Here is a 24,204-nt window from a genome sequence, read left to right on the forward strand (position 1 = left end):
TGAGGATTTTTACACGATAGTTGGCCTACTATCAAAAGTAAAATATCACCAAAGTAACACAGGCATAAGTATTTAATAGGGAGCTGCAAGTTGGCTATTGTGGGATCGTCATTGCTTAAATATGAACAATGCGATACCTGTCGTAATATTACATCGCAAAACAAGTTAACATTAAGTGTCTTACCATTGCTACATAAAGGGCCGAAAGCAACTATGACCCGTGAGTATTGCTTCCACTTGTGTGGCTTCACGTTTCTTTGAGATGCCGCAAAACACTACCGTTTATTAATGAACGAATAATACGCGTGAATAACTCGATAACTCTCAGTTGAACAGGCTTTCCGCTAACCAAGACACCACGTGACGACACGGCCAACGCTCCAATAATACAAATAAGCCAAATAAAAGTAGTTACAACAATACCCTTGGAGTGTTTAAAGAAGTGTGTTTCGAGTAACGGTGAAATAATTATTTACGTTTGTCCGTGAAAAACTGTTGTTTTTAACTTTAGCCACCTGTGGCGCGGGACCACGTGACTCAACGCGGAACCGGAAGCGCTCGGCTCGCCAACAGCCAGCTGAGCCGCGCCAGAGATCCTCTAAGTCTGTCATGACCCACGCCCCGAGAGCCGCCGTTCAACCACAGCTAACAAAACACTCAATGACATTGAAATATATCCATCCCGGATTCCCACATATCGTATTCTCTGAAACGTTTGGCTTCCACTCAAGTCTTCTGGGGGCCGTTTGACTTGATGTGAAGCGATTCCAATCTGAGTGAGCCCTCTTGCTGACGGAGAGCATCTCTCCTGCCAGACGAGAGCTGAGCTAGCGGCTCGACGGCTAGCAGCTAGCAGGCTAGCGGCTAGCGAGTGTCGCTATGATGGCGGAGCTGGTGCAGCAGGGAGGCGGCGGAGGAGGAGGACAGGCCTCGGTCGGTGGCCAGCCGGGCCTCAAGTCGGACGGCCTGGCCGACGCCTTGCAGCGGGCCCGCCAGGTAAGACCTGCGCCAAGGTTCCTTTCCCGTCGAGTCGCGACACTTTTGGACCTTGTTTTTCGTAGCGTCGAACACTCGCAACTTGGACTACACAATCAACTCACACGCACATAGACACACATGCACTCGCACGCTAGCTAGCATGCTAGGCTAGCTGGGGCACTTTTGCGGACTTTAACACGACTGACGAGAGCCCCCGGGAGGGACTCGCCTCCCCCCACTCGGGAGAGACTCACTTTGGGGGCACTTTAACGAGCTGTCACGCCGAAGTGGGGGGCAAAGACGACTACGACGACGAGTTGCGGGGGGAGGGGGGGGCGCACAAGTTTGTCCACACGTGTCACTCACACCGTCAACCTGTTGAACTCGCAAACAAACAAACAAACAGCAACGTGTTTTGTATACGAACGAACACACAAGTGGACACTTTGTGTACACTAACTCAAGGGGACTTTAAATGTAAACACTCACACACACACCGCGTGGTTATGCAAGCAGAGGTGTGGGGACCCCATCTATCGTTTGTTTACGCTATTTAACTAACTGTGACGTGAAAATTTCCTGTTAGCAGAGCATGCTAACTTCTTGTGTCAAACTCACAATCAACAATGTGTTTAGTTCATAAAGTAACACACAGGCAGGGACTTTTTGTGTACACTAACTCACTGTGGATCCCTGCGTAAACTGCTATGATTATGTTGATTTAGTTTCTCGCACATGCTAACTTCCTGTTCGCCGAGCGTGCTAATGTCCTGCATTGAACTCACAAACAAACAACACAGTACAGTAACTAATACACAAGTGGACAATTTTGTGTACACTAAGACATTGAACTAAATACATTTACTTTCTGTGACATGCTAACTTCCTGTTAGCAAAGCATTTAAACTTCCTGTTTCAAACTCGCAAACACTAAGTAAAACACAAGTTGACAATTTGTGTGTAAATTAAATCAGTGGACTCAATACTGTTTACTCTTTGTGACATGCTAACTTCCTGTTAGCCAAGTGTGTTAACTTCCTGTGTTGAACTCACAAATAAACAACACACTTAGCACACTAACTAACACATATGTTGATATTTTTTGTGTACAGTAACGAGGCCTGTCCCGATAATTTTAATTAGTATATCAACTTATTTTTCGACAAATAAAATGGACAACGATAGTTTTTCCAGACTCAATAAATGGTCATTGTTGTGGTGAGCCGACAGAGTTGGACGACTGTGTCATTAGCCGCTTGCGGGCTCGTTGAACGCCAGCGGACCGGTACACTCTTGCCAGTGTTGGCTGCGTCCAATAATCCAAAGCCTTGCTCCAGGTGCAGCGCGTAGATTCACACAACACGGACACTTTGGGGAAAGTTAACTGTTTGTTGTGTTCGCTAGCCGATTGGAACCGGGACTAACGTTCCGGTTCTCCCGGAACCGTTCAAATTAAAACATTTCGGTTCCCAGTTTCGATGCCCAGTCCTCCAGCCGCGACGGAGTATTGGCGAAAAGCAATGAAGAAGCGGAGTAAACCAATGAGGAAGAACGTGCACAATGACGTGCTTGTGCCCAACGGCGGCAAACAAAAGTGTGTCTTAACTTTGTTAAAATGAATGAGTAGTCGCCTCAGTGCAACACTTGGAATAAGATTATATTGTGCAAAGAAGTTTTTCCCGATGTGTAGCATCTGACGCGCTCCGAGCCTCAGCCTACAGTGCGCCTCGGAGCTTCAGTGAAGTCAACTCTCAGTCACTTGAGTGAAACAATAAAATACATTTATGCCAACATTGAGACAGCTAACAAGGTAAACGGTGGGTTGCACTTTTGCACTGATGGTTTTTAGCGTTTATTTTCGTCTTCAAACCAACGTAAGCGCTAATGACAAAAAAAAAAAAAAAACCTTAAAACTTCACCGTAGCAACTTTCATCACAATGAATTGGGACCAAATTTATATCAACGTTGTCTCACATATCACAAACACTAACCTTGTGCCTCATCGGTGGGTAGGGAAAGGAATCGGCGTTTTAGAGCATTTGGTACATCCATTAAAAAATTAAAATCACCGGTGCCGTGTGAAGTTACTTTTCGTGTCAAAATGCTGAGTTCCAGTTCGTACCCTTCAAAATAAAAGGCTACCAGCTTAAAACAAGAAGTCAAGTTAAAACTTGCACATATAAACCATTTAACGTGCTGAAACAGAATACAGGGGCAGCGATATAGCGTTGTTAAAATAACTATTTTAACAATGCTGTCAGTGAAGTCAACTCTCAGTCAACTGGGTGAGTGAAACAATAAAATAAAATAGTTAAAACAGTTAAAATAACTTTCAAGAATGCTATATTTAACTTTTAGCTGGAACATTAATGAATGAATATTAAGTCTATTGGGTTAGTTCCACATACATTGCCCTTTCAGTTCATAGGTTTGATATTGATACTGGTTATAAAGAACCTCGAGTCAAATGAATCAAAATGTGGAACCGGAATGTGGAACGGAATCGCTCAAATTCAAACTATGCCCGACCCTACTGTTTATTAAGTATAACCTCAGTGGCACACGATATTCAGCCAATAGTTGACGACAGCGAACGTCAACGTACAGTGGGGCAAAACAAGTATTTAGTCCGCCACCAGTGGTGCAAGTTCTCACATTTAAAAAGATGGGAAAGGCCTGTAATTTTCATCACCTCACCTAGCAAATTATGGTGGAAAATAAATATATGGTCACCTCCAAAGAAGGAAGATTTCTGTCTCTCACTGACCTGTAACTTCTTCTTTAGAGGCTCCTCTGTCCTCCACTCGTTACCTGTACTAATGGCACCTGTTTGAACTCGTCATCAATCTAAAAGACACCTGTCCACAACCTCACAGTCACACTCCAAACTCCACTATGGCCAAGACCAAAGAGCTGTCAAAGGACACCAGAAACAAAATTGTAGACCTGCACCAGGCTGGGAAGACTGAATCTGCAATAGGTAAGCAGCTTGGTGTGAAGAAATCCACTGTGGGAGCAATTATTAGAAAATGGAAGACATACAAGACCACTGATCATCTCCCTCGATCTGGGGAGACGAGAGATCTCACCCCGTGGGGTCAAAATGATCACAAGAACTGTGAGCAAAAATTCCAGAACCACACGGGAGGACCTAGTGAATGACCTGCTGAGAGCTGGGACCAAAGTAAAAGTAAGGCTACCATCAGTAACACACTACGCCGCCAGGGACGCAAATCCTGCAGTGCCAGACGTGTCACCCTGCTTAAGGCAGTACATGTCCAGGCCCGTCTGAAGTTTGCTAGAGAGCATTTGGCTGATCCAGAAGAGGATTGGGAGAATGTCATATGGTCAGATGAAACCAAAATAGAACTTTTTGGTTAAAAACTCAAATTATTGTGTTTGGAGGAGAAAGAATGCTGAGTTGCCTCTAAAGAACACCATATCTACTGTGAAGCATGGGGGTGGAAACATCATGCTTTGGGGCTGTTTTTCTGCAAAGGAACCAGGACGACTGATCCGTGTAAAGGAAAGAATAAATGCGGCCATGTATTGTGAGATTTTGAGGGAAAACCTAGTGAGGATAAGGAAGATGAATGAATGAATGAACCTCCTTCCATCAGCAACGGCGTTGAAGATGAAACATGGTTGGGTCTTTCAGCATGACAATGATCCCAAACCGCCCGGCCAACAAAGGAGTGGCTTCGTAAGAAGAATTGCAAGGTCCTGAAGTGGCCTAGCCAGTCTCCAGATCTCAACCCCATAGAAAATCTTTGGAGGGAGTTGAAAGTCTGCGTTGCCCAGCGACAGCCCCAAAACATCACTGCTCTCGAGGAGATCTGCACGGAGGAATGGGACAAAATACCAGCAACAGTTTGGGAAAACTTTGGGAAGACTTGTAGAAAACATTTTTTCCTCTGTCATTGCCAAAAAAAAAGGTATAGAACAAAGTACTGAGATGAACATTTGTTTTTGACCAAATATTTATTTTCCACCATAATTTGCGAATAAATACATTCTTTCAAAATCACACAATGTGATTTTCTAGTGTTTTTTTTTTTTGGTCTCATTTTGTCTTTCCTAGGTGAGGTATACCTATGATGAAAATGACAGGCCTCGCTCCTCTTTTTAAGTGGGAGACCTTAAACTGCCACACTGTACATTTGATTGGCAGGCGAAGGGCTCGTCATCAGCGGACCAAGCACACGGTAGCCGGGTTTACGTGGAGACTTTTGAGTTATTCTGATTGAAATAATTCTGGTTGAATAATAATTCTGGTCTCTGATCAACTGTTTACCCGTGAATTGATCTATTCCGATCGGGTGTATACATGTCCGCTACATGTAATCGGAACAGCCGTGTGACATGAGCGTGTCGTCGCGAACGTCACGTCATTCATCAAGATGGAGCTCCGTCTTCTGTTCAGCACAGTAATTTGGATTGTTTTTGTTTACTTAAAAGGCCGCTTGATGAAAACAACTTGTCAGTAGTGAAAAACAAAAGATCTCCCTCGCGTACGAGCTTTGTCGGGAGCCGCCGTATTTACGCCGCACGTAAACTACGACGTCACCGTGCATTCAGAATCAGAATCCTCTTTATTTGCCAAGTATGTCCAAAAAACACACGAGGAATTTGTCTCCGGTAGTCGGAGCCGCTCGAGTACGACAACAGACGGTCGATTGACGGAGAACGCTTTGGAGACACAAAGACATTGACAAAAAACAAAAAACAGTCACTGAGCAGTAAAGGGTTGCTAGTTATCTGGTAATGCCGGTACAATTATTATTAATATTTTTTTCGGACAATTGTGCAAAAAGATACAGAGTCCTCTAGCAATTAGAGCGTCGAGACGAAGCATGTGCAGACTCGGCAAAAGGAATATTCCACCCCTGTGAAACCGAATGAACTTCCATTCGGATTGGGCCTGTTTACATGGAGCATTTACATTCGGTTTGGGCTTCTAAAGCGATTATAATCGGAATAGAAGGCTATTTATTCTTTATTTCAGACCCAGGGATCCATATCACAGAATCAAGAAAAACTATTTAATAGAGAAACAAGAAAGGGAAAAAAAAAAATTATGACTTAATTACAATAATTTTTTTAAATTATAATTATTACAATATAATAGCAAGAATAATGATATAAACGCAAAAAAATAAAATAAGGGCGGGCCTTATTTTTTATGATTTCAGAGGCATTCAAAAAATGTTTGTAGTTTTTGGGAATATATATTGTCTTAAAAAAATTATCGTGACAGGCAGTAACACATTCTAGACTTAAAACTCAGTCCATCTATTTACTTCCTGTGTAGGGAACATCGTTTGAGTTTGAGCGATTCCGTTCCAAATTCCGGTTCCACATTTTGATTCAGGTTCCAAACGATTCTCGATTCTGATTCTTTTAGCGGCCGGGTCAAAAATGTTTGCATGGTTTAAATAAAGGGTGTCCAAATTATGAACATCCTTTTTCTTAACAGCAAGCATAAACTAAAATGAACATTTGACTCGGGGTTCTTTAAACCACTATCAATATCAAAGCTCTGAACTAAAAGGCAGTGTAACCCGGTCACTCCAAGAGCGAACCTCAACATCTTCATTTCCGCCACCTCCATCTCTGCTTCCTGTCGTCTCTTCAGTGCCCCCGTCTCTCTCTAATGCGTCCATCGTGGCCGGCCTCACCACTGTCTTCTAAACGTTGCCCTTCATCCTAGCAGAGACTCTTGTGTCACGTGACACACCTGACGCCTTCCTCCACCCGTTCCAACCTGCTTGGACCCGTTTCCTCATTTCCTGACCACACTCGCCATTGCTCTGGACAGATGATCCCAAGTATTTCAAGTCCTCCACCCTTGCTATCTCTTCTCCCTGTAGCCTCACTCTGCCCCCTCATTAATGCGCATGTGTTCTATACTTCAGCTGGTCTTCATTCCTCTCCTTTCCAGTGCATGCCTCCACCTTTCTAACTGTTCCTCCACCTGCTCCCTGCTTTCACTGCAGATCACAATGTCATCTGCAAACATACGTCGCATCTCAATGTATTCCTGTCTCAGCTTCCGCCACATGGTTCTCTGCTCTGCCTTTGTCTTCCTAATCTTCCTCCCCACGCCCAGAGTCATCTTACACACCAGCATCCTATGCTGTCTAGCCACACTCTCCCCTACCACTACCTTACAGTCGGTAACCTCCTTCAGATGACATCGTCTGCACAAGATGTAATCCACCTGCGTGCTTCTACCGCCGCTCTTGTAGGTCACCCTATGTTCCTGCCTCTTCTGGAAAAAAGTGTTCAGCCATTTGCAAAAGTCTACCGCCTCCAAGTTCCTTTCCTGGATGCCGTACTTACCCATCACTTCTTCATCACCCCTATTTCCTTCACCAACATGTCCATTACAATCTGCACCAATCACGACTCTCTTTCTGTCTGGGATGCTCAGAACGACTTGGTCTAGCTCCTTCCACAATTTCTCTTTCACCTCTCGGTCGCATCCCACCTGTGGGGCGTAGCCGCTAATCACATGACACGTAACACCCTCAATTTCAACTTTCAGCCTCATCACTCGATCTGATACTCTTTTCACCTCCGACATTCTGAGCCAACTCTTCTTTAAAATAACCTCGACTCCATTTCTCTTCCCATCGACACCATGATCAAATCATTTCAACCCTGCCCCTAAACTTCTCGCCTTACTGCCTTTCCACCCGGTCTCCTGGACACACAAAATATCAACCTGTCTCTTAATCATCATGTCAAGCAACTCCCGAGATTTTCCTGTCATAGTCCCCACATTCAGTTCTAGGATCTGTGCTTTCCTCTTCTTTATCTGTCGAAGAACCCGCTTTCCACTTCTCGTTCGTCTTCGACCCACAGTAGCTGAATTTCCACCGGCGCCCCCCAGGTTGACGGCGCCGGCGCCGGACGTCGTTAACCCGGGCCGCGACCGATCCGGTATGGAATTCTCGAGTGAACGCTCATATTTGTTTGGCAAAGTTTGAAGCCGGACGCCCTTCCCGACGCAACCCTCTGCATTTATCCGGGCTTGGGACCGGCCTACGGTTTTCACTGGCTTGTGCCCTCCATAGGGCTGCATTCCTTCAAAATAAAAGGCTACCAGCTTAAAACAGTTAAAAACTTGCACATATAAACCATTTGACGTGAAAAAAAAGTTGAAAATAACTTTTAACAATGCTATATTTAACTTTTAGCTGAAACATTAATATTAAGTCAATTGAGTTGGTTCCACACACATTGGTTTTTAGTTCATAGGTTTGACATTGATACTGATTGTAAAGAAGCCCGAATCAAATGTTCATTTTAGTCTATGCTGTGGGCTGCATCGTGAAAGCCTCCTTTGCACAATACAATCTTAATCCGAGTGTTGCACTGAGGTGACGGGTAAATAATTTGAACAAAGATAAGACACACTTTTGTTCGCCGCCGCCGCCGTCGGTCACAAGCACGTCTTTGTGTGGATTCTTCTTTGTTGGTTTTCGCCATTTTCTTCTTCGGGATCAGCGGACTGTAGGCATCGTAACTGGGATCCGACATTTTTTAATTTGAACGTTTCCGGGAGAACCGGAATGTTAGTCCCGTTTCCAATCGGTTGTCATTCCTTGATGCCCAACCCTATTCCTGTGACATGCTAACTTCCTGTTAGCTGAGTGTGCTAACTTCCGCTGTTGAACTAACAAACAACACGTTTAGCTCACGAAGTCACAAATGGACACTAATTCCGTGAACTGGGGTAGCCTCAATCGTGGACCCCCATGTATACGTCTGGGATCTTATATCTCTGTCCTTTTTGTACTTTAACTTCCGGGTTGAACTCCAATCAACACGAACCTAATTGGACATTTTTGTGTACCCAGTGGACTCAATCCATCTATTTACTTTCTGTGACATGCTAACTTCCTGTTAGCCAAGCGCGATAACTCCCCTTGCCCCTCAGATGGTGGGGAAGATGGGCGGTGGCGAGGCCCTGGCGCACATCAACAGCTCTGTGGCCAGCGTGGAGCCGTCCCTCTACTACAAGCGAGCGCCCGACGACACCGGTGAGAGCATGAGCATGCCCGCGCCTGTCCTATCACACGCTCGGCCACCGAAATCAATCAATTAATTTATTGGTCTTTTCATTGATTTCATTGATTTCCAATCAACCCCTAATCACCCGTCAGTCCATCGGTAGTCATCTTCAGTTCTTTTAGTTGAACTGGATTATGCTGGTCAATTGGTTGTTCAGTATGCAGTGTGCTGATAGGAGCATCCTGACCGTGCCCACATCAGCTGCCTTTCTTGTCATCAATAACCTCATTTATTACGCTCTTTAGTTACTTATTAGCTTGTTATTACCATGGTTCCTGCTCATTCTTATGATTATTTTAAGTATGATGAAAAAATGACTTATTTTGAATGATTCTTGTGTATTGCTTTTTTCATAGTTGTACAGGTATTCATTTTACTTCAGTTACTTTTACATTTTTTAAATTGTCGCCATTAGCTTGTTTTGCTTGCTGACATCTAATCTGTATGTGTGTGCGCACGTCTGTATGTGTGTGTGTCTTTGTGCGTGTGCACGTTTGTATGTGCATGTGTGTTTGTGTGTGAGAGAGAGCATATGCGCTTGTGCTTGTATATATACTGTGTGTGTGTGAGAGAGAGCATGTGCACGTGTGTGTATTTATATACTTTGTGTGTGTGTGTGTGTAGGTAATCCACTGTCAGCTGTGGGACACCAAAGGTACGACACGCGCACGCACACACGTTTATTGGTGTGTTTAGCATGCTTGTAAGCGCAGTATTGTGTGTTTGTGGGTGCGCGCGCGTCTGTTTCAGGGTGTTGACGGAGGACTACAAGGTTCCCGACAGGATGGTGGGCTTCAGTAAGTCAACTTCCGGTTTGTGCGTCACACCTGAAGCGTGTTGTCATGTTTTCACGCTGGTGCGCGTGCGTCTGTTGCAGTCATCGGCCGAGGCGGCGAGCAGATCACCAGGATCCAGTTGGAGTCGGGATGCAAGATCCAGATCGCCGCCGGTCGGTCCCACCGCACCCGCTGAACGTTTGCTCACTTTTGTGCCGTCATCGCTGATTGTTTGCGTGCGTGTGTGTGTGTGTGTGCCTGCTTGCGCGTGTCCGTGCGTAGACAGCGGCGGTCTGATGGAGCGTCCCTGTTCCCTGACTGGAACTCCAGAGTGCATCGAGTGAGTCTGAAACACAGAGTCCACTTCATGTCATGATGTCACTTTCACACACCCACCTGCTTGTGTGTGTGTGTGTGTGTGTCTGTCTGTCTGTCTATATGTATGTGTGTGTTTGTGTGTGTGTGTATTCATGTATGAATATACACTTATGTAAACGTGTGTGTGTGTGTAGGCAGGCCAAGCGTCTCCTGGTCCAGATCGTGGACCGCTGTAGGAACGGTCCCGGTTTCCATGGCGACGGGGAGGGCGGAGCCCTGGTGCAGGAGATGTTGATCCCGGCCAGCAAGGTGGGGCTCGTGATTGGCCGAGGAGGAGAGACTATCAAACAGCTGCAGGTATTGATTGTCGTCGTACATTCTGATTGCATATTCAATTCTGATTGATTGTTGACGTGTCGTTGGCGTGTCAGGAGCGTGCGGGCGTGAAGATGATGATGATTCAGGACGGTCCCATGCCCACAGGAGCAGACAAGCCTCTGCGCATCTCTGGAGATCCGTACAAAGTTCAGGTCCGGAAACCCGACCGTCCGCCTTCTTCCTTAGGTCCTCTTTCAGGTTCCGAAGTGCTTTTTGATGTTTTAGCACCTACCACCGCATAAAATACTTGGTTGTCCACGTAACACCATGATGACAAACTATTTATTAGTATTATTATTATGACTTCGTTTATTTCAGGCAATGGCATTTGACAAGAAAGACTAATGCCTAGATCAGACTACAGGATTTTAGCCCCGATATTCAACTTGGATCCGGCCTGGGAATAACAAAACCTCGTGGTGTGACATACTCCACGACCAACGATTTGGCCCTGCGATCACCCTGTGTTTGATTTTTTTTGATTTTTTGGGGGGGGATATCGTCCGTGCAGTGTGACATATCAACGACAATTCCGACAACGCACCTAGACATCGACCGATCGGATTGCGTATTGTGACCGGCGCGTTAGCCCCCCCCCCCCCCCCCATGCTTGCATTTATTCACACGCACAAACCAATGTTTATCGAAGCTTTCGAGCATGATTCGACAGTGCGCCGACATGTTTATGTAGAGCTGTTAGTGCTAGCACTAGCTTGCTTAACATTTAGTTGCCCGCTTGTGAGCCGTATCGTACTAAACGTACATGAACATACCTGAAGCAGTCCGAGATTGAACATCCTCTCCCGAGCACCGGTGATGACCACGACACGTTTTTTCCCCATTCTGTTGTTGTCGTCGCCGGCATGGTAACGAGTGTGTCCGGTCGCGTTGACCGATGACACGTTTTCCGGTTCCGCCTTTCCGACAGTATTTGATTTGACAAGATAAAGCCCAGCGATCATAAAAGACGGGATGCGGTGGCATCGGAATACACGTGGTGTAGTATTGCCGCTGTCTGCCCGAGATACGGCAGGATTTGACGGCAGTGCAATCGCGAAAGACCAAATTTGTCTCGCAGTCTGATCCGGGCATAAGGAATTCCAGAACCTGTTTGAAAATGCATGAAAATACAGCAGCATAGTACGAGTAGCAACATGACAAGTGGCCGCCATCTTGGTGGAATTTTCTCAAAAATATGGAATGAGAACTTCCACCGCCTCCAAAATGCTCCATCACAAATCAATTCCTGAAAGAATAATTGATGACTAAAGTACATGCCTATCCTACTGCCCACACTGCTCATTTGACCAATAATGTTCAATTTGCGCTATGTAACGGGCAAATAGTGACAACGAAACGTCACCGTCATTTTTGTGCGGTCAGCCTCGAGAGCAGTTTGGAATTTCGGCCCGTCCGAGCTTAATAGTGAATGGTGAATTTTTGACTGAAACTGACTTAACGAAAAGATGAATATTCGCTGTGGAAATCCGTCCGATGACGCCAAAATGTGGCCTATCTGGGTGAGGTTTGGGATATTCCCTTAAAACGCGAAGCAACTGGTAATATGCAAAAGGTCAAGCATAATTACATTTCCAGGCCGTAATTGGAAGTAGAAAGGAGTGATTTTGCAAGCAGATGTAAGTGCAGCATATACTTGTATAATTACTTTCACTTTGCTCATACGTGCTCGGGTTGAGGTAAATACACAACACCCCCCAAAAAAAAAAACTGGGATTCCCTGAAATTGTTGAAGTGATTTGTTTTCTGTACCTTCGGAATATGTTTGTTTGCCTCTTCCGTTGACAAAACATGAAATCCTCCTTTCAAAAGAGAAAATAACAGGTGACTTTGCATTCAACCCTCCTCCTCGCTGTCCCTAATGAAGTGGCCAACCACCAATGAAGGGGGGGAAAAAAGAAAAAGCGAGAATTTTCTCCTGAGTAGTTGTTTGCTGGTGCTTGCTCAGCGATTGTGCCGTCTTGTCGTTTTGAGCAAAGCACGAGTAGTAGTGAACTAACGTTCGCTAATAGTTACGCGTGATACTGTCGGTCCACTTTGAACTCATGGAATTTGAATACTACGACTCATCTCGTTCAGCGAAATAGTCGCTATGTCTTGATGATATTTTGAAGACAAACAGACCCGACGAAGCTGAGTTTAATCCTCGAAAACGGGGCGTAACTATCGACTAACTTCGATCCAATCTACTGTCTCTAAATTGGCACGGCTCAAGATTTCGGATCACGTTGCCGGATTTATTTCCGAATCTTAACTGCGCGGTTGTGCTTCCAACATCAGCTTGCTTTAGCCCGCAACACCTTCCGCAAACCGCTGCGACTAGTTTAGGCACTATTGAATTTGATTGGCGTGCCGGCGACAAAAGGAACGATGCCTCTCATCTACGGCACCCTCTTTGCCCGTAAAACGAAGCCACGCGTGGCTTTTCGCCCAGTCTTCAACAGCCTGTGGCTTGGCGCGTCGCATTTTGTCATCCGTCGGCTTCCGTGAACTCCGACTGACTTTTGACCAACCGGCGATCGCCTTTCTGTTTACCTGTGCCTGCCCGTAGCTTTCATTTCTGTTCTCAATTTGTGCTCTTTGCTGTAGCATGTTGTAAGATGTTGTCATGTCTTCTGACACATTCTTGATTGTCGTAACAGGTCTTTGATGTACCAGAAATGTGTACTGTGCTTCTCGAATGTTATCGTCTCTTGTTGCGATGATGCGTGGCAGGCGGCGAAGGAGCTAGTTCTGGAGGTGATCCGGGAAAAGGACGCCGACTTCCGGTCGGGACGCAGCGACTTCTCCGCCCGGCTGGGAGGAACCAGCCTGGACGTACGCTCGGCCAAAACGAACGCGCGGTTCTAGGTTGCAGCCGGCCCCTCTGACGGCGACGCTCGTTTGCTCCCTCGCAGGTTCCCGTTCCCAGATTTGCGGTCGGCATCGTCATCGGCCGCAACGGAGAAATGATCAAGAAGATCCAGAATGACGCTGGAGTGCGGATCCAGTTCAAAACGGGTATTTCACGCGCCGTTCGGGGATTCCCGCTTGATGGATTGGAGAACCTAAGTCTCGCTGTTTTCCCGCAGATGACGGCATCAGTCCGGAGCGCGTCGCCATGGTGATGGGCCAGCTGGAACGCTGTCAGCACGCTTTGCACCTCATCAACGAACTCATCCAGACCGCACAGGTAAAACACACATGCGTGCATGCACACACACACACACAGCAAAATTTTTTTTTTTTTTTTTTTACTTTAACTTTAGTTTTTTTCTAATGCATTTCCTTTTATGGCGGATCTTCGTTTTTTGTCATTATGCCGTTCCAGAAAAGCTGAAGAAAAACCGAATCGTACGAAATCCAAAGCAGTAGATCCAAAAGAAATAGTGAATTCAATCAATCCGTTGCAGACACCCAAAAATATGAACAAAAAGAATCCTAACCCTAATAACTAAGGCAGTGAACAAAAGTGTGTCTTAACTTTGTTCAAATAAATGACCATTCGCCTCAGTGCAACATTTGGAGCAAGATTATATTGCGCAAAGAAGGCTTTTGCGATGAGAAGATGTCTGAGCCGCTCCGATCCTCAGCCTACACCGCGCGGAACTTTAGCCGAGTCAGTTGAGTGAGTGTGAAACAGTAAAATACGTCTATGCCAACATTGAGGCAGCCAACAAGGTAAACGGCGGTTGCCCTCTTGCACTGATGCTTTTTAGCATTTATTTTAGTCTTCAAACCAACGTAAGAGCCGATGACAGCTCTTAACTTTGTGCTAAAACTTCACAATTTGGCATCACAATGAATTCACCTAAAGGTTGTCTCGCGTATCACAAACACTGACCTTGTGCCTCATCGGTGGCACAACGTTTTACAGAGCATTTGTTTCCATTCATGACTCTTTTTCTTGCCTTCTAGGTTTACTTTCGTTTTCAAAATTCACCGGTGTCGTGTGAAGTTACTTTTCGTGCCAAAACGTTGAGTTCCGGTGCGTACCCTTCAAACTAAAAGGCTACATGCTTAAAACAGGAAGTCAAGTTAAAACTTGCTAAAACAGTCGCAAATAACTATTTTAACAATGCTATATTTAACTTTTAGCTGAAACATGAATTAATTAATATTACCGTATTTTAGGCGCACCGTATCTATTCCTGGACTTAAGCCGTACGTAAGGCACCGTATTATTCGGCGCATGCTAAAACAAGGTAATGGAAGCAAAACGGTGAGTTTGGTTGAACTTTATTCTACTATGTATTTAAAAATACACACATTATTTTTTGATCCATCTTTTGTCACAAATCTATCGAAGTCCTCATCTTCTGTATCTGAATTGAACCGCTGGGCAATTTGGCCATCAAACACGCCGGGTTCCCCCTCATGTATGCATGGGAGTTCGCGCAACCAGTCTACACGTGTTTTGTGGACTTGGAAAAGGCGTTGTAATGTGTCCCTCGGAGAGTCCCGTGAAGGGTGTTACGGGAGTATGGGGTACCGGACCCCCATATACGGACTGTTCGGTCCCTGTACGAACAGTGTCAGAGTTTGGCTCTCGCAGTCGTGAATGAAAGCTCGCATTGCGGAATACGCCGTCTGTTCAACCTTTGCACGCGCCTTGCGAAATGCGCATCGATTGCGGCAAGTGAAGGTGGTTTCCATTTGAGTTTATCCACACAAACAGGAAAACATTTAGACCCCAAAAATCTAGCGAAAACCAAGGTTCCACTTTAATTCGTTTATCAAGCAGGTTTGCTCGTTTTTACGAGTTAACATTTTGGGGAAATGCTTTGTTTCACATGAGCTCTTATTAGTTGTGTCTTTTACAAGTTACAATCTCACACACACGCACACACACCCGTGTGCACACTGTGCTGTAGTCATAGCAATTTGAAAATGGTCATTGGGACATTTTCACTCATTATAGTTTTGAATTTTTGTATGTATTCGTTTTGTAAACGGGCAGTATTCAGTTCATTTTTTTAAACTCGTTTGTATTTTATTTCAGTTCACGAAATGTTTTTGATGAAATTTTTATTTGACTGGTTTTCGCTAACTAAAATGAGCATGATTCATTGAGCATGTATTGCCTATCCTTAATATCCATCCTAAGGTCAGTGTACTAGTATGCGCTTTGTCCTCACCAGTTAGCCATCTTAGTGCACTACTGTAGTAGAATGGGGGGGGGGGGGGGTTTCCACAAGTGCCTTCCACTATGTTTGACATTTCTGCACACTAGTAGGACAACTTTAGCATAGTAGTAGTTACTGGTGAGGCAGAACTGCGCTGGTTGACGTCAGCAGGTGACTCAAACTACTGGTTTAAAAATTTTAAAAAGTGCTAAATACTAAGCAGTGTCATTTTGTCTCTGGTAGTACTAGTAGTATGCGATTGTCAACCAGTTCACAGTTTTTCCTCACTACTGTCATGTAGTTGTCCTACTAGTATTCCTCAGTTAGGCTACTAGTGACGACAAAAAGTGTACTAGTACATGGACTTTACAATGCATATCAAGAGTATTGGCTACTAGTGTGTGACACATGCATACTAGTTGGGCCCACTAGCGTTACTAGTGCAGCACATCAGTTTACTTCTAAGGTTGAATTGTGTACGAGCAGGCCAAAAGTGGCACTAGTGCACTGAATTGTCTTCCTCATGAGGACATGGAGCATACTAGGACATAGACTTTAAGATGGATCTCAAGGATTTCTTCCACATTCTTGATACCTTGAGATCCAGCCGAAGGTCCACGTACTAGTAGTCCAAAAGTGGCACAAGTAGCGTGAACAAAGTGAGCATCTCGATTCCCGCCCGGCGTCCAGGAGCGGGACGGCTTCGGCTCGGCGCTGAGGGGCAGCCGGGTCAGAGGCCGCGGGGGCGATTGGACCATGGGTTCCCCCGGCCCCCTGCAGGAGGTCACCTACACCATCCCCGCAGACAAGTGCGGCCTGGTCATCGGCAAAGGTAGCCGCCCCCGCCACTTCCTGTGGGCAAACGGGAAGTGAAGGCTTGCCGTGTGCGTGTGCGTGTGCGCAGGCGGCGAAACCATCAAGAGCATCAACCAGCAGTCGGGCGCCCATGTAGAGCTCCAGAGGAACCCGCCGCCCTCCACCGACCCCAACACGCGCGTCTTCACCATCAGGGGGTCCGCGCAGCAGATGGAGCACGCGCGCCAGCTCATTGACGACAAGATCGGGGTACGTACGGCACGTTTTTCCCGGCTTAAATTCAGCTGGAGGTGGTTCCCGTTTGTTTATTCTGAACATTCACACGGAGTGTTGCCAAAATGACTTTGGAAATGGACTTGCAACTCACAACTCCAAGTAGAAAAGGGAACGGTATGGTGGAACCATTTCAATCACGTGCCAGTAACGCAGTACAACTCATTCCATTCCGTTCGATTCTGATGGCTTTTCTTAATTTTGAATGAATGCGTCAACAGGACCCTTGAAGTGGATTCAAAACATTATTAAAATCATAGAAAATCATTATTTTCAAATTAACCACATTTATTCTTTAGCAGAGCAAATGTATTTATATAGCGCATTTCCTACACAAAGTAACTCCGTGTGCTTTACATGATTAAAAGCATTTAAAAATAAGAGCTTAAAAACATTTAAAAGTAAATATATATATATAGAGAGAGAGAGAGAGAGCGAGAGAGAGAGAGATGATGATGATGATGATGATGATGATGATATGTTTGGTACATGAAGCTATCCAAGTTATGCAAAAGCATGGTGAGCATGACTGTACAGGCTGAATAGGAGCAGTCCGAGGACTGATCCTTGAGGGACCCCCATATGGAATGGCCATTCGATGAGATTGGAAACTTCCAATGGTTACAAAAGAACTCCTTTCCTCCAAGTAGGACCTGAAGCATTTCAGGACAGTTCCATTTAGTTGTACCCACGTGCCCAACCTGTTCAGCAGTATGTTATGATCTTCTTCTTCTTTTCCTTTGGGCCTGTCCCGTTAGGGGTGGCCACAGCGCGTCATCTCCTGCATCCTCCTCTCCGACACCAACTGCCATCATGTCTTCTTCCCTCACGACATCCATCAACCTTCTCTTTGCTCTTCCTCTCGCTCTCTTGCCTGGCAGCTCCATCCTCATCATACTCACTATTTCTCCTGTGGACGTGTCCAAACCATCCAAGTCCGCTCTCTCTAACTTTGTCTCCAAAACATCGAACCTCGGCCGTCCCTCTGATGAGTTCATTTCTAATTTGATCCAACCTGGTCACTCAAGAGAGAGAACCTCAAGATCTTCATTTCTGTCACCTCCAGCTCTGGTTCCTATTGTCTCTTCAGTGACAATGCCTCCAATCCGTACATCTTCTTATCATGGCTGGCCTAAACACTGTCTGATAAACGTTGCCCTTCACCCTAGCAGAATGAAGCAGTATGTTATGATCGACCGTATCAAAAACCGCTTTGCGATCCAACGAGACCAGAACTGACACCTTTCATGAGTCAGTGTTCAACCTTATATCATTTAGAAGTTTGATAAGAGCTGATCGACGCATTGAGCACCCCTGGTCCATAGTTTGCTAACATGGAAGCGTCCAGTGTACTCTTTTTAAAGGCATACAGATCCACCAGGACAGGTTTAATTTAAAAAAAGAAAAGAAATCCACCAAAAGCCTTTGCAGTCGGAAAGATAATCCCTCATTTGCATCTTGACGGTTCGAGGAGGAACTTCCAACTGGTTCTGAGCCACAACCGCAGTGGCGTCGTACCGCAAGTGCAGTTACAAAGTGACGATGATGATGTGTCTTCAGGGTTCTGGCATCATGAGTAACGGAGGTTTCGGCTTCAGTCCCTTCACTCAAGGCCCCGCCCACCAGAAGTAGGTCGCCGTGCCAACCTTTGTGTGTGTGTGTGTAGGTGCGAGAAAGTCATGTGACCTGTGTGTGGCCTATGCGTGTTTGTTTGTAGCTGTGGTGGTGCCCAGACCTTCTTGACAGGCGTGTGGGGGAACACCTACCAGACCAGCTGGCAGAATGCCGCGCAGCAGGACCCTGGTAAAGCGTGCGCCCACACACACACGCGCGTTTCAACAGACACACAAACACATTCACATTCTTTCTCTACCGCACGCACACACATACTACAACCACATGCACGCATCCTGTTACACCCTGTGCCGTATCCATAGCGACGTCATAGCTCAGTGTCATTTAGATGCGCCTGATTGACAGTCCATCGGATATATTGGTCATCTGTATACATTTGTGTTTGTGCTTGTTGTAGGTCAGCAGAGTCAGACTGCGAGTGTGATGAGCGACTACAGCAAAGCGTGGGAGGACTACTACAAAAAACAAAGTACAACTTGATCTTCTTTGGCTTTTTTTTTTTAAGACTACGACAAGAAACAATGTCAATATTAATCTTTTTTTTTTTTTGCCCATTTTTCTCTCTGTTGTCATGTTTAACAAAGACTGAAGGACTATCTTTATTGTTGTGTTCAGGGACCAAAAAGCAAGTTATTTTACCCATTATATATTTAAATTATTCAGCCAATTAATCGGTTATCGGAATTTTATTTTGCCAAATATCGGAGTCGACCTCAAAAAAATCCATATTGGCCCTAATGTTTATGAAAAAGGTTTTCAGAATTGCGTTTTTTTGTTTGTTTTTTAGACGGCGGGCTCCCAGGCTCAGCAGCATGTCAGATAAAGTTCAATGATAACTTCAGCAAATAAATACATAGCTCCTCAAAGTTTTCTACAGTAAACAGTTTTTCAAATTTTCAATAGAACTGAAAATCTTATCTTTCACTTCAATTCAAACAAAAACAGAAAGTGCACAGAGTTCCCCGGCTCCGCAGCATCGCTTAGAAAGTTACCGGAAAATTTGCATGGATAAATAGTTTTTAGCGGGATTTAAAAACACAACGCCGATGTGTGTCAAAATGCGGATTATCTGCCCGTGTTGTTTTGAAGTAGCCCTTTTAGGCCAGGGGGGTGAATGCCAAGTAGGGATTGGTGAATCGCCTGCTCATATCATCACATATACAGAGCACAGCAAATTGACCGATAACTAGTTTGCAAATCAGAAGTCAAGAATCAGCCTTTGTTCAACTATTGTTCAAGTTATTGTAAAAAGGGTTTTGCTAACAAGAAATGTTTAAAATATTTCAACCTAATTATTACTTATGACTATGAAATTGTGGTAGATTTTAATAAAATGATGTGGCCGGCCGGATCTGGCCTCCGGGCGTTGAATTTTACACCTATACAGTAAAGGGCGAATATTTTACAAATGATAAGTGGAAATAATAAGCAACAAATATGGCAAAATACAAGGTGTGTACAACTTGTTTGCGATGAACTGCAGAAGGAAAGAAGGAAGAATCAGCAATTGTATTAGTGGATGGATTACAATAACTAAGCCAAGCTTTTCGTAAAAAGTAAATCACCAAAGGAACCCCCTCCCCAAGAAATGTAAAAAATGTAAACAAAATCAGCAGGTAGGTGAATCCGCGGGTGGCCCAAGGGCGGATATGCGGGGGGGTCCGCTGTCCATCTTTGTCATAATAGGATGCATGAGAAGTCTGAAGGGACGCACGCTCGAAACGACGGATGTTCGAGCGCACTTTTTTTCAGACCGCTCCGAGTATTCACCCACCCATACCAAGTTCTGATATTGCTGGTACTTTTGAAATTTAGACTCTGACAGCACTGCAAAATCTTACCAAGAATATTTTCCATATTTCTAGTCAAAATGTGTGATTACACTTGAATACACATCACCTAAAAAGTCCTTTGTTTTCCCACAATTTTCACATTTGAAGCTGTTATTTAAAAAAAAAAAAATGTTTTTTTAAATGTACGTTTTTTTTCTTTCTCCGCTGGCAATTTTTGTTGTACTTCAAGTAAAAATGACTTGAGATTTCATTCTTCTGCTTATCGCTGATTCGGATGATGTGCCTTTGTGTGTCTCGGCGCAGGTCAGTCGTCCCAGCAGAGTTCGCTGCCCGACTACACAGCGGCGCTGGCCGAGTATTACCGCCAGCAGCCGTACCTGTGGAACCCCGCCCAGATCCAGGTAGCTCGCAGGAAGTCATGTCATCAAATACGCATCGACCCCCGCCTTTAGGGGGTCGGCTCGCCGCTAGAATACGTGAGCGCCCTATTGAATGTGTCAGAATCAAGCGAAAAAGTTGACAAAGTTTAAACATCGCATTCACTTGCTACCTTTACTTCGGACCTTCATGACCAGGCTTTTAACTGAATTTTTAGTTTGACTCCGTTGCCTATATTAGCTGTTTTCAATTCATCGTTTCAGCCCCAGTCAACTATATAGTCCACTATAGAAACAAAACAAAAACAAAAAACATTTGTGAGTTGGGAATGAGTCAGTGATTCCCAGCATATAGCCAGTTCTTTCGTGTATCTTGACTCTGTTAGCTATATTCGGTTTTTTTTTCAATTGATAATTTCAGGCCCGGAGGTGCGGTTTGAAGCTCCATCCATTTTCTACCGCTTATCCGGGTCGGGTCGCGGGGGCAGTAGCTTTAGCAGGGACGCCCAGACTTCCCTCTCCCCAGCCACTTCATCCAGCGGCGTTCCCAGGCCAGCCGAAGGACGTAGTCTCTCCGGCGTGTCCCGGGTCGTCCCCGGGGTCTCCTCCCGGCGGGACGTGCCCGGAACACCTCACCGGGGAGGCGTCCGGGAGGCATCCGAATCAGATGCCCCGGCCACCTCACCTGGCTCTTCTCGATGCGGAGGAGCAGCGGCTCTACTCTGAGATCCTCCCGGATGACCGAGCTTCTCGCCCGTTCTCTAAGGGAGAGCCCGGACACCCCGCGGAGGAAACTCATTTCGGTCGCTCGTATCCGGGATCTCGTTCTTTGGGTCACGACCCGCAGCCCGTGACCGTAGGTGAGGGTAGGAACCAAGATCGACCGGTAAATCGAGAGCTTCGCCTTTCGACTTAGCTCCTTCTTCACCACAACGGACCGACGTACTCTTATCATTGATGATATTGTTGTTAGTTGTTCATCTTTATTGACGCAGCCTACACGTTTGATGTCATTATGATGATGTCATTTCCTGTCTCTGCAGGATCACTAAGAGGCCCCTCCCACCCTTGGACGCCGCACCTCCTCCCTTCCTTTTGTAGAGCAAATTAACGGAAACAGGAAGTGCTCTTCTGGTTTTAACCTCCAAAGTGTCGGACTTCCTGTTTGGCTTTTTTTTTTAATTTTTTTTTTTTTTTTTTTTTCTGGGGACACTTTTGAACAAAGTTCACTTCACCTCCTTTTGTCTTTTTCTTTGTTTTTTCAACACGTGATGCCTAGCAGTCTTGAGGAAGATGATGGTGATTCTTGTTTTAAGCATGCCGCATATTGTTTTACTTTTGTTATTTTCAGTGTAGATGTTTTGATGGCGTCGGACAGAATTGTGACACTTTGCCTTGACGGGCGTCTTTTTGTACGAAACTGTCATTTTATTTCTTCGGTCACCATTTTGAACGTGCTTGTAACAAAGCCCTAATTTCTTGTTTTTCTCTCGGTTCTGCGCTAGAATCTTAAATTTGGTCTTCTCTGTGGTCAAACATCAGACGATGTCGTAGTGCTGGCGGACGGCACCAAACTAGCACGTTAGCACTTGAAGTTTTGGTTAGCACCCGGCGGCTGAAATGCTAGCGATCTGTCACTTTGTTTGTGTCAAATCACAAACGTTGTTGTAAAGTTTGTTTATGAGGTTAGCTTTAGCCACCTAGCGTTAGTGAAAGGCATGTGCTAGCATAGCATTGCGCACGGTTCGGGCCACAGAGACGTTTGACCTTGAAGGATGTCTTTTTGTACAAAACTGTCAATCATTTTATTTCTCCGTTCGCCATTATGGATGTGCTAGCGATAGCGACAATGTCCTAATTTGTTTATTTTTGGTTTGATGCTAGTTCTTAATCTTGTTTTGGGAGTTTTTACTGCGTAAGATGATCCTGTATTTGTGCTCTCTGCGGTCCGAACACGAGGCGACGTTGCGACAAACTAGCACGTTAACACTCAATCTTATGGTTAGCAGCTGAAGTGTCACATTTTTTTGTCGAATCACAAATGTTGTTGATAAAACGAATTCACTTTCCCACTCTTTTTGTTTCGCATCCTTCGGGGGTTGTCTCTGAGCCTTAGCGGAAGGAACGTGCTAGGTTGCTGCTAGCGTAGCACAGCGCACGTGTTGGACCACAGAGACGATTTGTCAGGCTGCTCTTGTTGATCGTTGTTGTACGTGTGTGACCAAGATGATGATGATGATGACGAGTTGGGTTCAGGGGTCTATTTAAATGCATTTATGAATATTCGGTTTGGTAATGAGCTAATATGCTAATGTACATGTCGTCACTTCAAAATGAATTTTATTTTTAGGTTTTCACCCGCAAGGAGCTCTTCTCAAGACTGCTATGCTAGATGCTAATGCTAACGTCTCTTGGCCTCGCCGGCTATAGAGCGGCTCGATAGCCTCGTTAGCACGGGCGGCGACTCCGAGGCCGGGAGACGGACGGATCCATCGGGGAGCGGGCGTATCCCCCAGGGGTTTCGGAGGTGTGCCCAGAACCGCCCCGTTTTAGTTCTTCCCAGCTACGCCACTTTTTTTTGTTTTTGTTTTGTTTTGTTTTTTTCTGTGGTTTTTCTAACGGACGTTTGTCCAAATGTAACCTTTGGACTTTTCTAGTAGATTCTATGGACTGACGGGCGAGGAAGACGAAGGTGAAGATGATGATGATGATGATGTAACCATGAGGGCTAATAAACAGGCTCCTTCTTTCTGACTTCCTGTGTCTTTATGACCACTTCCCGCGGCGGCCATCTTGTCCGCTTCACTCACCAACCTCCCGTGGCGACCATTCATAATTCATGGCTTTTTGATGTATTTATTTGCGTTCCAGATGGCATCATTGATGTCATCCCTGTTAAGTATGTGAGAATGCGCACGTTTGTGTGTGTTTGTTCATCTGTTGTGTTTTGGTTGTTGTAACGTGTGTGTGAGAAAAAACTGTGTCGTTGTGACAAGTGTCTGTGTCCTGTGTGTTAGGTTGTAACTTGCATTTGTAACGATTTTTAACGTGACGTGTCTGTGTGTGTAATTGTGTGAGTGACAGTGCCCGTGTGTTTTTAATGTGCCATGTCTGCCTGTGAGTGTTTGTGTTGTAATGTGTGTGTTGTTTTGCTTTGTGTGTGCGTGTTGTCTGTAACTTGACGTGGCTGTAGTGAGAGACGGTTGTGTGATTGTTACGTGTGTGTGTGTGTGTGTGGCTGTAACGTGGTGTGTCTGAGTGCCTGGTGTGTGGTGTGTGTGTGTGTGTGGGGGGGGCGGGGGGGGGCTTTAAGTGCGTGTGATGATTGACGAGTGTCGCGTGCAAACTCTCCAATTTGAGTTTGTGTGCGTTTGGCGATGAAGTCAGTTTCTGCGGTTTGAGTCTCTCGGCTACCCTGGCCAGCTTTTAATGCTGTGCGCGTGCGCGTGCTCATTAAGTACAGTAAAGTGCTCTGTAAGTACAGTTGAACTCCGCGTGTGTGATGAATATTGAATGAGGTATGGGCGTGTCCACCATTAAAAGTCCGTCTGTCTCCTCCGCAGGAAGTCACATGACCTGTGATGTCACCCCTATGATGGTGATGATGATGGTGGTGAGTGGTGGTGATGAAGACGACAACGCAAACGTGTTCGCTTC

General features: G+C 45.4%; 1 protein-coding gene across 1 annotated transcript; it reads left to right on the forward strand.

Annotated features, from left to right (window-relative positions):
- Positions 1-597: 597 nt before the first annotated feature.
- On the forward strand, positions 598-23,301 carry LOC133475668 (far upstream element-binding protein 3-like). Its single transcript, XM_061768875.1, has 18 exons — positions 598-996; positions 8,925-9,027; positions 9,683-9,713; positions 9,809-9,855; positions 9,936-10,007; positions 10,117-10,174; positions 10,347-10,509; positions 10,584-10,682; positions 13,264-13,365; positions 13,446-13,548; positions 13,620-13,720; positions 16,344-16,485; positions 16,558-16,718; positions 18,303-18,370; positions 18,460-18,545; positions 18,775-18,846; positions 20,474-20,571; positions 21,591-23,301. The coding sequence occupies exons 1-18, from the start codon at positions 880-882 to the stop codon at positions 21,597-21,599; spliced, it is 1,632 nt and encodes a 543-aa protein (XP_061624859.1). The 5' UTR covers positions 598-879; the 3' UTR covers positions 21,600-23,301.
- Positions 23,302-24,204: the final 903 nt, after the last annotated feature.

The sequence above is a fragment of the Phyllopteryx taeniolatus genome, chromosome 3 (genome assembly GCF_024500385.1).
Source record: "Phyllopteryx taeniolatus isolate TA_2022b chromosome 3, UOR_Ptae_1.2, whole genome shotgun sequence".
Lineage (NCBI taxonomy): Eukaryota > Metazoa > Chordata > Actinopteri > Syngnathiformes > Syngnathidae > Phyllopteryx > Phyllopteryx taeniolatus.